The sequence below is a fragment of the Homalodisca vitripennis genome, chromosome 3, assembly GCF_021130785.1.
Source record: "Homalodisca vitripennis isolate AUS2020 chromosome 3, UT_GWSS_2.1, whole genome shotgun sequence".
NCBI classification, from domain to species: domain Eukaryota; kingdom Metazoa; phylum Arthropoda; class Insecta; order Hemiptera; family Cicadellidae; genus Homalodisca; species Homalodisca vitripennis.
The window spans coordinates 160,457,724-160,471,949 of record NC_060209.1 but is presented as its reverse complement, the minus strand read 5'-3'; the positions used below and the strand labels follow the sequence as shown (position 1 = coordinate 160,471,949).

The 14,226-nt window shown below is 30.7% G+C and overlaps 1 protein-coding gene across 1 annotated transcript; it reads left to right on the top strand.

Moving 5' to 3' along the window:
* The first annotated feature begins 10,781 nt into the window (after window positions 1–10,781).
* LOC124358424 lies at window positions 10,782–13,304 on the top strand. The gene is made up of 5 exons (XM_046810721.1): window positions 10,782–10,956; window positions 11,262–11,530; window positions 12,160–12,228; window positions 12,936–13,025; window positions 13,239–13,304. The coding sequence occupies exons 1-5, from the start codon at window positions 10,782–10,784 to the stop codon at window positions 13,302–13,304; spliced, it is 669 nt and encodes a 222-aa protein (XP_046666677.1).
* The last annotated feature ends 922 nt before the right edge of the window (window positions 13,305–14,226 follow it).

Here is a 14,226-nt window from a genome sequence, read left to right as displayed (position 1 = left end):
AGGTTTGGCAAGGGCAACTGTCACTTGCTTCTGCAATTTAAATACTTTCAAAAAGTTGTTGTTTGCATACGCCCCCCACAGTACAACTCGGTAGGTAAGATGGGGGGTAAATCAAGCCATGATACGCCGTCATCAGAAGCTGAATTGGGCAATACTTGGCTACAGATTTCAAAATATAAATGCAAGAGGACAATTTGGTTTTTTAATATCAACCCTCGATCAAGATTTATTCCTAGAATTGCAGTCTTTTTCCGGAATCGAATCTGCTAACATAACGGGCAGGGGTACATTCTGTGTCGGCAGGTAGCAGAGTAAAGTTCATGACATTGGATTTTTATGTATTTATTTTGAGATTGAGGCTGTTGAAAAGTAGAACACAATTCTTGATTTCAACAAAAGCCGTTCTTCCAAAAGAGATTTTGATTTTCCTTGAAGCTATGGGATGGCTCTCTGGAAATGTATCATTAAAGTAGTCTCGCACTTCATTATATGACCTGACATGGTCGCATAGTCACTGACCTTTATAACTATAACTACTTAACTGGATAAAAAGAGTGAAACAGGAAATATACATAGTCACTACAACACACGATATTTACAATATTTCTTTCACCCGATTGCAATATGAATAATAAACAAACAAGCGGCTTCAACACATAATGACACTGCATTTAAAGCAATTATATTCCTGTATTTAGGTTCATATCCTGGAAGAATATCTTTCGGATTATCTTTAACCTGTAGAATTGTACAAATAGTATAAGTGGTTCTGTTTTCAACTATAATATTTATACAGTAAAAAAAAGTCAGTTCGGTAATTAATAATGATACGAGCTACATTAGTATCACAAATACATACAGGACTGAACTTTTTAGTTTTTTTATACTTTGTTTAATTATTTTTACATTTAGATTGGAGGTACATCCATCACAAACCACATCTAATGTCACTTCGAATTTTTGTTATTTTATATTAGAAAGAATATGAATAAGTTATGAAACAGTTTTAATGAATAAATAATTAGTGACAATCAAAATTGTACAAAAAGAATTGAATAATTATATTACTCGAGGTCATGTTGGTCGAAAGCAAGCAATTTACAATAACAATCAACGAATGATATAGAATGCTCTTTTTTTTAATAGTTTCAGCACAGTGTATTATTTATCCGGAATATAAAACTGTACGACCACACTGCTGTAGTTGCTTCATGTAGCATTTGAAAGCAGCATCATATAAATATAGTATATTGTTTCTAAAAAATAATTTAAGAAAATACTTATGACTTAACTAGATATAAAAATTTGTTATTATTCCTCCAAGAATAGATTTGGTAAACTCTAAATCTATTAAACAAAATCGATATTTAAATAATGCAGTCTATGAAATATTTGTCCTTGCCATTTCTCTTGATGCTAAATTTAAATTTCCAACACTGATGATTATGAGACGATAAATCGGAAACCCCAATGCTCCTTACTATTGCCTATTTTCAACATCTTTACATTGAGCATTTGATTCGGCAACACCAAACTGTTTCATCCATGCACATCGTTTATACACGGGGATAATTATTTCACATATTCCGGTATAATTCTAAAATTCGATAAAACAAAGATTAATAGTATCAAATAGAAGTTTGTTTCGAAACTAGATCCATGGCAAAGCAGATCATGGCTACGGTGAAAAGAGCTTCATCGCCCACCACCATACTTTTAGAAATCCTTTTTTATATGCTCCCTGTGTTCTTCACTTCTCTACCAATACCTCTTAGTGTACTACAGCCAAGTTGAGTTCAACTTGTTTCTAGAGGGAAAAAAGTTGATGAAAAAGTTCGTTGCCCCTTAGCGTATAATCTATATATTGCGAACGAAAGTGTGTCCTTCTTGCTAGAGATTAGTGAAGGCAATCTGTAAAGAGACTAAAAATGTGTTTACGCATTTTCAACCGAAAATATCACAGGCTGTTATTATTAGTCACAAAAAGAACCTGCAATAGTGTATAAAACACAATTGCCTAGAAAATTTATTAGTTAGAATTGTAAAAATTAAAATTATGAAAGTAGCCGGAGGGGTACGTTAATATTCGAAACACCAGACTATGTAAATTTGTAGAGTCGTGAGACTAATCTGCGACACGCCTGTGTTTGACTTTACAGTGAGCTGAGTAACCTCAAAGTTACTTAAAACAATAATTTATTCACTAACGATCTCCTGATTGTTGTGGTTTACGTCTTAGGCTATCGTCTAAGAGATTTTTTAACTCTGAGATAGGCATAGCACTTAAAAATATTTAATCATCAATAACAATATGTTACGTAATAAAATATAGAATTAAGTAATGTGTTGTAAAATATTAAGAACGAAAATTTTCGTGTTGTCAAGATGGATTTCTGTATGGCTTTCAAACAAGTATTTACTGCTGTAGACACTTGAAATAAAGTAAAATAGGTTCAAATACTATGAACTAAATATTTCATGTTAAAAGTTGTAGCCACAAGAAAAGTAACGAAAACTCGCCGAAAAATTATAAATAATGACACGTTCAAAGTCTAAAATAATCCCATGCAATCTATAAAGGCCTAAATAGATAAATTAATTTTCTATTTAGTCTTTATTTTATTTTACTTTTATTATGTTAATTTTTCTATTCTTAAAGATTTATTGGTCAAACCTAAATTATCAATGACATTCGCAAATGAAAAAGCAATACAAAAACAAAAAGGATCACATCCATGTAATAAAACATGATGATTTTTTTATTTGTAAAATGTTACCAAATTCTGCAAAGTTCACTAGGAGCAAAACAAGCAAGGCACATAATATAATTGGCAACTTTTCCTGTGCATCTAAAAATGTGATTTACCAAATTCAATGTAAAAAATGTCCAGCAGATTATATTGGCTCAACAACAATTACTTTGACGACAGGAATGACAGGACACCGTCTCGATTATAATCACCAAGATTTAAAGAAAACTGTCGTCACTCAATGTCTAAATCACAATGAAACTTTTGAAAATACATATTCAGTCAAACCTATTCGGCAAGTAGATAAAAATTCAAACCCAATTTATCTTAGAACATTAGAACAAGCACACCAATTGGTTTTAAAGAGCAAAATTCCACATGGACTAAACATCAGATAACTGAACATGAAATCAACATATGGAACATTATTTAGTTAATGTCATCTGTACTTATTATTATTATTGATTCACTGTTTATTTACTCTTGTTTGTACTGTTTTCTATATTTTATACAATTTATGCAACTGAGGACGGTTTTTACCGAAATATAGTGCCAATTAAAAGACTATTTTATTTGTACAGTAATTCATAAAAAGTAATATATATATATATATATATATATATATATATATATATATATATACATATACATGCATGAAATACAATTTTCAAGTTGTACCATACTGTGTATTGAATTAAAAACAATATAGCCTATTATTAAACTTTTTTGTAACCGTGAAAATATACTATATAGAGTGAGAATACTAAATTGTGTGATGTAACATGTTTTAAGTACTACAACTAGCATTTATTCCATAAGCATTCATAGAAAAGCACAGGTTTGTAAATAGCCATCGCTAAAAAAAGAAAAAAAAATTGCTAATGGACCTATGACAAACGTAATTTACCAAGAAATACAGAGCCTGATGATAAAATATTATTTCAATTCACCTTTAGTAACCCAAAAGTCACTTCAATTTTAAAAGTGTCCATAGGAACATGTAAAGAAAACTATCTAAATTCTACGTTGGTTAACCACTTTTATTTGACAGACTTTTATTTAAATACCAAACTATAATTACTTGTAAAACTTGCAGGCTAATATTATTAAATTATTTAAAAATAAACCCTATAAGAGACAATACGATCACATAAATATATGATATGAAGAAACATTTCTGAAAATGTATTAAGAATTTAAACATATTAAGAACCCATTATATTTATGGAAGTAAAATAAGTTACGCTCTGCTGATCTCATTTTAGGTTTGATTTTAATATTTTGATAGTGAATCAAAAGTGCAATTCCACAAAAAATGGTTTGTTAACAAAGTTTAAAACGTACATACAATATTTGGCGATTTAGCGTGTAAACTATAAACAATTCACTACCTGCGTACGAGTGGCAGGGGTTAATTAATTTAACTACGAACTGAGCGTGTACAGGAGAGTCAGTGATATTCAACATTCCTGTATATTAGTATAATAGGTTAGCAACAGATGCTGCACTACAACCTCCTGCTGCAGTGAATCATTTACCTGTACAGTGCGTCACTGCATGTTAGCAATATTAGTATCAATAATTTATGGTTATACATTTAGTACAATTTACTATTATTTATGTATATGTAAATATTCAAAAACTACACTATATTCTAATTTTGTTTTTTTAATTTAGGAATTAGTAAATAAGGGAGAATTTAAAATTCTAATATTTGATTTTGTTTAGGTTTTACTTTTGTACTTTCAACTTTGTCCTCGATCACTAGGCAAAATTCCATAGTTACCAGCCCATTGTAACAATTAATCAATATATCCCAAATAATATATGAGGCATCTAACTTTTAAAAAATACATTGTTCTAAGCCTGAGAATGTATACTTAAAACAGAAAAACATGGCTTAAGTTCACAACCTCAATAGACTGTGCAGATCTAGGTGGCATGAAGGCTGACCGCATAATGTCTGGCTGTCTGACCACAATGCTGTGATGTATTAACCGCAATCAGTAGCGGAGTTTATCGGATAAAACGTCTGTAGACATTGTTATTTAGTTGTAACTACATTATTATTGTAAGCTCAACGTTGTTTTAGAATCTAAGTAGAATTGATTTTCTTTACATGAACATGCTTAAATGTGTCTAATCATGTCGATATGTGTATTGTATAATTGCACCGGGTGCCTTTCAATTCAAACAATAGCATTAACAATAATGATTGCTAAAGCACAAAACGTATTAGTATGTCACAAATCACACGCCCTAATAATAACTATGCATATCTAAGATTACACAGACCCTATAGAGGAAATAATGTAGGCAACGTGAACTTTGATTACTTTGAATGATATTTGATGAATTTTACTGTTCCTTCTCAAACCAAAATAGAGCTTACTTTGATTTGAAAACATATACTTCTCTTAATTATATTTATACTTCAAATGATCTATTGTAAAAAATACATAATATTTATGATAAAATCTATAAGAAACTAATTGTAAAGATTTTGACGCCCGGAATAAACGTATGACATAATGCGGATTTGCGGCTGAGTCTCAGAAAGAACCTATTGGAAATCCAACCTCAACTTATGGTCGTTGAAGATTTCTGCTATATCTTATTGGGTGATGAGCATTCGCACTATAGATTGTGAATTAGAATGACAGTAGACCCCTAAGAATGATAACCACACAGTTTGTTTTGACCGGGAATTACTGAATGGGGCCTCTGTAATACAAAACTATGGTTGAAGTACATGGTAAACCTTAAAGAAAATTGGTAGTTGATAAATATAGAACGGTCAGGAGCGGAGCCTAAATACGGATGGTGACAGTAAAAAAACTCCTGTTACATTATTGGAAACACTCTAAATGAATGCCTAGAGTGATTTGATTACGTCTATGCTGGTACAATCTAGTAGTGTCCTTAAACGATTGTCAAGAATGACATAACTGCGAACTGTCTTCAAAATTATTAAAAACACAATAAACATAACGATAACTACACAAGATTATATAAACCATTACTTTTCTTCAATAGAAAACTCACAAAAATTTAAAAACAGTACTGCTAGATATAAAATTTCCTACTGTGACATTTTACGCACCAACACTCCTGGAACCAAAGTAAAGCCTTTATGGATTATCTCGCTTTTGCTGATTTGAATTTGCTACGTTCTGCTTTGTGAATATTGTGGGTGGTTCGCAGGGTATCTCATACATAGCAAAATTATAACTCCCTCTGATATTATTTATATTCACAAATAATAATACCTCTATTTTGTAGAAAAATAATTTTAAGCAATACTTGTTGTTATACTTACGTTTTATAATTATTTATTTCAAGAAACTCAGTATCTGAAATTAACTTCCTGTTAGTTCCTAACCTACATTTTATTTTTTGGTAGGTATGCTGGTAAACGGAATCTCTTCAGTCCCTAGCAATTTGAAAACTTTTTATTTTAAGCCCTAGTTAAGTAATGTAACATATACTGCTATTTTATTCATCATGAATTAAAATATGACTTTCAAGAAATAACTATTTATACAACACTATGATATTTTCTATAACTCATCGAGGATATGGTGTATTGGAAACATCCAGTTCAAAACCAACGATATTTCATAAGATGACGTTTTGTTGGTTAAAATACACATTCACCTCGGTGTGAAAAATAACCATACAGCGGTCTGGAAACTCATATTTTATAAGTTATTTTATCTGAAAAAATATTTCTTATATCTCAATAACGAACCATCTGTAGATTATTCCTGTAAAATATACTATTCTATTTGAATCTAAGAGCCTTATATTAGTACATTAGCTTAGAGTAGTAATAAATGTTCAAAGTACAAAGTCATTTTTAAGCATACGGACCTTTTACTTTTTTAAAAATCTTATGGTGGATATTTCAATGGTTTTCAGTTACAATGAAACAAATTACATTTAAATTTAGGTCAATAAAGTTAAACTCCCGCACTATTTGGAGTGACGGCCACATGGATTTAAAGTGCGCCCTTTTTTCCAGCGAGGACTCGGCCTGACCAATTCGTAAATCAAAATAGTCATAGTTTGAAACATACGGTTGAGTGTTTTTACCTGATATTACGAGAGAAAAGACAAGACTACGTGGCTTCTTGCCAATCAGTTTGCCAACTTGCAATAACGTCACTGCTCTTCACTAGTGTATTCGTTCCATAAGAACTCCCATAAGAACCTCCCCAAACTTTACTAAATGTATACTTTTCTAAATTATCTAAAGTTAGTTACTAATAGTAAAACAAAAGAATAATGTTTACGAATGGTGCTATTGAGGTTAAATATTAACGCTGCTGTATAGTATAGAGTTTTTTATTACATTATAAGTCTAACATTGACAATTAAGAACGTAATTTCCTAACTGACTGTTACTGTACTAGTACATGCTTAATTTAGAAAAATATTTGTTTCTATTAATTCAATTGGGTGGAAATATTCCTTTGAAACAATTACAGAAGCTGATGTAAATTATAAATACGTACTCACTATTCCGTTGCTGGACTATTTAGATTTGTTACTTATAAATGAAATCCTCAAAACTTGTTCCTGGTCTCGAATGTAAATCACTATTTTCTTCATAACAGTAAACTGAACTTTTTCAAATTTGTAAATGTACATATGATATTTTGCTTCTTCATTAAAAATTACAATTATTAATAATGTGATATGTAATTTTGGATCGGTGAAGCCAGGCAACATCAATTAAATGTTTTTCATGTATATATTAAAAAATGAGACAAATATATAATATACTAGTTTTAGTTATGACTGGGAATAAATATTCAAGTATATATTTAGACTTCAATGAAAACTATGAGTACTTTTCCTGGCGTTACAGAATGGTCCAATCAAATTAAATTAGGAATTGTACATTTTATAAAGAATTATCAAAATTGGTCCAGCCGTTCTTGAGATTAGAACTTAGCAACTCATGTTGTGTTTCATTGTTTTAAGATAAGATTACGTTCGTTTTAAAAGTTGGTAAGCGTATTATTAGTGTTGCTTTGTAAGGCATACGACAATTTAGGAAGAATTAAAGTAATAATCATTCTGAAGTTCATGTTAAATAGGGTGTTTATTTTACTACAGTGCCAACATTTCAAGTGGAAGTTTACGTTACGAAGAGTGACAAAGGTTATGTTAACCCACCGGGCACAAAAACCTGTCATCATACGAGCATAGTACAGGGTACATGACGGTATGCAAATATGGACATTGTTGTTGAATAATCTTGCATGTTCCGGGCTCTCGAGCTCCAACTCACACTCCTTAGTGATCCCATGTTATTGAAACTCGGCACGTTCATAACATGACATAGTGTTTTAAATATTTATTACAGATTAATTTTATCTTAAATAAAGTAAGTTTTAAAAAAATGTTAGCTTATGAAAGTGTATTAGTATGTTTAAGAATTTTTGAAACTATTCACAGATAATCTTTTGGACAAATTAAACAACCACACGTTTCTGCCTTTCTTGTTCCAAACTAGTGGTGATTTTTGTGCGATTTAATGAGCAAATCTGTAAATTTTTATAAAAAAACATAAGCTAAATTTAACCAAACAATATGTTTTTTGTCTTTTACTGATATTCAGTCGTACTAAGTTATTAGTTTAAAAATAGTACGATATATGTTCGCTCACAAAATGTTTGGTTGCCACATTGAAACTTTATAAAACGAAAAACTTAAGATTTAATAAAACGAAGGAACTCTACTATTCAGTTTTGTACGCAAAAAAAGATGTATAATATCTTATTAAAAGGCGCAAAATTTGATCGTATAACAATCTTCTTAAAGACAGAATTAAAAGTAGTCAATAATGTGCATAAAACTTTTCTTTTTGATTATACATATATAGTTTATCAAATATCTTATTTTACTTAATGAATTCGTATTTGTATTGTTGTAACTTTATTATGTGTATGAACTTACATAATAATAAACTGTAAATACAATATAATCATATCATATATAATTTGAGATGCTAAATAATTCAGAAATTAGCAAAATATTTTAAATTATTGGTATTTATATATTTATCATTTAGTTTGTCGAAAATAATTGGGTATTTTTTTTATATATAACGTCAATAACTGTAATATTTCGTTTACACTCTGCGTTGTTGTCAGAATGTATTCGGGAGAGTGCTTTGCTGAGTACGGTAATGTAACTGGGATCTGCAGTTCACAATCCATCTTGTTCAACAGTTCACGTCACTTAGAATAACTGGTGGGATGTTTTACGTATTGGTTCCTACAGGCTTTACTTACTTTAATGCACTGTAAAGCTAAACTTAGTGATTTTATCGAAGATGAATTAAAATATAATCTTGTAGTTATAAATCACATTAAAGTTCACTTTCGAGTAGTGTGGTAACAAACTTAAAAATTCGAGAGAAAAGATCTGATAATTTACTGTTAATTTAATTAAACGGTAGTCAGTTAGTTGAGGATATTGAGTAGATGGAATAGTAATCTTATCCCTTTTTCGGGTGTAATATCCCAATATATAAAGTCAAACGTGTAAGGAAGGAAACTGTACGAAATATTTTCTATGTACAATACTTCCGAAAAATGACAATATAAACAGTTTATAAAACCGATGTATACTCAGTACTATATGGCGGTTCACCATACTTAATTATTAGTCCTAGTATATGGGCAAATTGCCTTTAAGAATGAAGATTCTTGGAGCAATTGGAAAACTTTAATTTCAGTGATTCTAATAATTGTTTTAGGGTTGTCTGAAAATTAAATCTTTGATTTCCAATGTACTCACACAAAATACACATCTATATTAATTGTGTAGTTATTGTTAGTTACAACGAATTCCTTTCAATATTGCTACAGATTATTTATATCTAAAGGCTTTTAATTGTGATAGTAAAATGTAACCTAATATAAATATAACGTTTACTTTAGTAAATATTTTTGAAAACTTCCCCTTTCCTAGAACTTTAACCACATTGAAATTTCAACATACAACGCATAAATTTATACTACTATCGTTATTGTGAACCATTGAGTACTGATATTTTTATGAGAAATAATGTGTAACCCTCTAAAGTGCAGAACTTTATTAAATAAGAATCTCAAAATACTGTAAATTGGATAAACTTGTATTGATTAAACCCATACAATCCACACTCGAATAAACAATAGATCAAATGATTTTCACAATATAAGAAACGTCAAAAGTTTAAATGCATTAAGGGAATTGTGTTCTCATCCATATTTTAGTACACATTACATTATTTAATAAAGAAGTTTTTTGTGTTAGAGCAATCGTTACATTGAATGTACATTATACAGATTTACTAAGTGAATTTTGTTACTGTAATTATATTTGGAGTAAAAGCAATTGATCGTAAAGATAAGGTCTGTAGATTGAGAACAGAGGTTTATAAAGTTTATCAAATAAATGTATAATTCAGTGGTTTGTAACTTGTGCAATAGGCAGCATTCAAGATAGATGCACCTTTTTTCAAAACATGAACTTTTATTCTGCCAAATATTCGGCGGATTACCATTGAAGTACGTCACAGAGCCAGGCGGAATCACAAAACTTGGGTTTTCCTTGACAGTATTGATCACGGGTTTGATTTTTACTGTTTTACAAGTGCTTCTTGTAGTAACTTTTGTGTATGTGTACTTTGAACAAAATGTATACTCCTACTCATCAGTACCAATCAATGGCATAACTATTCTGGTGTTAATAATTGATTTTGCATCTTCAACAGTGGTAACATGCATTTTATACACTGTTTATTTTATAAAATATCGAAGTTTAATAGTGTGTAGTCAAACTCTTGAGGAAGCAGATCACATTTTCCGACAGACAATACCTGAATCTAGCACAGAAATAAAGGTTATACTTATCTTCATCATAACTGCGTCGCTCATAGTTGTTGAACTTGTTTGTCGGTATATCACGTACAATGAGATCTTTATGATAACCACATCGCACATCTTATATAATGTCTTTTATGGTTCTACGATGCTTCCATACTTCAATGGATCTTCACTGTTGGTCCATTTCACCACAGTAGCACAAAACATTGGACAGCGTTTCAGAGCCTTAAATGTAAAGATCAAGGAAGTAGTCACAAGGAAGAATGTTGTAAGGTGGAGGGACCGGTGCCAGGGTGATCTTTACACCGTTCCATTTGATGGTATCTATTATCAACCTGAGAAATTATATAATAGTATATTTTAAATGTATGAAACAGTATAAATATTTTATTTAAAGAATATGAATGATATACTCATATTCATGATATACAGGATATATGCTTTATTTTATACCTAAATTGAAAACCTCTAAGAGACTATGTACATTTGCAAGTTTTGTTAATCATTCACAGAATTTTCTTGCACCATTTTGGAAATTTCTCGTCACAAACAAACCTTGTTCCATACCAAACGTAATGGATGTTTCCGCCTTTTAAAAATCACTAAAACAGTCATACTATTTCAGGAAACAATACGTTTGCGTGTGACATGGAGACACTGATGAGCACTTACTGGCTTCTGTGTGACGCTGTGCATCATGCCAATGTCTTCTACAGCCATCAGCTGTTGGCCGTGATTTCCTTCTTGTTAGTCAACATCACGTGCAACCTCTACTATAGCTACCTGGAAATTGGGGGCAACATTTTGGATTTGTGCAATTTGCTGTTGTGGTCTTCAGCTCAAATCCTGTACCTGGTGTGGATGATTACCAGTTCTACATCAGTCTCTGAGGCGGTAACTATTTTTACCTGTTAGTTAAATCGTACTGAGAATTTACAATAGGAATTTCTTCCCACATTGAAATTTAATCATTTCCGACAAGGAAACTTTTGCTATTTTTTATATTCTTTTAAGTCGCAGGAAGGTTTAAGAAAAGAAAGATCGTAAAGTTTGTATAATAAAAAATAATTATAACATTGATGTTCTACAATATAAATTAACATTTGTTTACATTTCCGTTAACATTTGAAGTGACGTTTGTCAAAGAAGCTAGAAATCTGTAAACATTTTAATTTTATAAACTATTAAGCATACAGCGCTTGATCATTAGTGGAATGCAGATAGACGAGATAAAAGCAATGATGAATCAAAAACATCTAATGCATTAGAAATACCTTGTTTAAAATTTAATTTTGGAAAAAATCTTGAAAAAATCGTATTTTCAAGTTTTTCTTCCTTATATTTCAGTGAATATTTCATCAAAATAATTAACTAATCTGGTCCAGCCGTTCTCGAGATTAGCTTTTAGGAACGCATTAAGCGATTCGTTTTTATTTTAAGAATGTACACGTTATAATGCTTCCTTATAAGCGGATACGTCTCATTAAATATGTTTGTATCATTCCTCTTTTACGTATTTACAGGCTGACGAGATAAAACCTTTAATATTTGAGTTGATCAACATTGAGGATGACCTATCACACAAACAAGAGGTAAATTATTTTTAATGTGCAATTAAAAATATTTAATTTATACTTAAGTAAATGTATTCATTTACGCTGACGGATGGTAAACGTTGGTCAAATCTTTAATTGTGATTAAAATGGAATATTATTTAATTTAATTTAAAGCATTTTACTGTGCATTTTTCCATCATATACGACTAGGGAATAAAAGTAGTAAATTTCGTAATTACCTTACAAGCTATAGAAAACTAATGGCTTGTATTAGAGATTTCGTAATGAAAGTGATATCTAATTTCTAACAATATCAGTATATAAGCAGGATATAATGAACAAAGCTAAAGTTTGATCTAAAACATTCATATGATATTTCTTGTCTAGAGATTCCGTGTATATAGATTGAAGCCTGGCGTTGGTGGAGAGAATTGGCGAGTGAGTGGTAAGCGTGTATGGAAAGATTATATGTCTGAATGTATTATTGTGAAATAATGTAAAAATTACAGATGTGCCCAATGTGTCTTTTTCTATTAAATTATTACATTGCCCACGGCAATAAAAGGTTTAACTTTGTCATATAACATTACAAAATAAAATTACGATGTTTCCAAGATTACTTACTGATTTGATAGAAAAAGCCAATTTTAGTTAACACAGCTGAAATAGTTTAGTAGGATGTACCATATTATGTATCTTGATTATGACTTGACACTTATTTAAGATATGGTTACATTTTTCAGCTGAAAATGTTTGTACTGCGGTTAGAAACCTACAGACCAAGATTTACGGCCTTTGATATTTTTGAAGTCAACAACCAAACCCTGACTACGGTAAGTTTTGAGTTTGCTGTTGTAGTTTATTTATAACAAAAGTTTGTGATTTGCTATACTGCTCAAAAAACGTATTGCTATATGACATTAAATGGATCACTGGTGCAAATAAGTTACTAAATCTAATGAGTACTGAAGCACATTGTAAAGTTATTGATATTTGTTTGCATGACAAAAAATAAAGGTATTTTTAATAGTTTTATCTCTGTACAGATGGCAGGACTGGTGATGACGTATCTGGTGATCCTGATACAATTCCGACAGGACAAGTCCGACTGATATAAAACATCAATGACATAGTGGTACTTAAAAATAAATTTCAGTAAAACTTTAGGCAGGATAACACTATAGCGTACCTTAAATTTTAAAGTTCATTTTAGACAACTGCAACATTAGCTCCTACCGATGTTTTCTTACATACATACCCACAGTATACCTGTGTATCTGTACTGTGGTGGTTGTGGTAACTCTGTGATAGATGGTATGCTAAACATTAATGAGATTAAGAAAATTAAAGGTTAAAATTCTTCTCTGAAATCACTATCACATGTCTATCATTTTACGTATAACTTTAGTATCTGGAGAGACCAAACTTGAATATACAAACCGTTATGGATGACATGACATGAATGTAAATTCAAAATGTTTAGTAACACTGTTTCCGTGCAATTTCAAAGTGTTATTTAACTTTATAAATCCTGTAAGTTAGAAACTTTATGTGTTCCGTTATCAATTGTGATAATGACAAGAATGTTTAAGCCTGATTACAAGTTATGTGTCACGTTTTAGAATGAAATATTTTCTCACATACAAGACGAGTAGCCCATGATAATATCTGTATTAGTGCTCCTCTCTAAAATAGCTCAAACGTATTAATGGATTATTCTCCTTACGTTTCCAGGAACTCCTTCGACACATGTAACCAAAAGACAGCTGGATGGATCCATGGCGTTAAGAACGGTATAACTGTTAGAATGTCACATATGACGTAACTAGGATGTATAAACAAGTAGTAGAAGAGTTTGAAAAATTTAAATAGATAGACATATTCTAAATAACATGAAGGTGTCATTTTGCATTCATCGCTGACAGCTTCAGAAGTAACAGTATAGAAATACTTGTGTAGTACTAAGAAAAACTATAACACTACATAGTAAAGATTCATTGATTAGTAAAGATATTTCTCTCAAAACAGCATCTA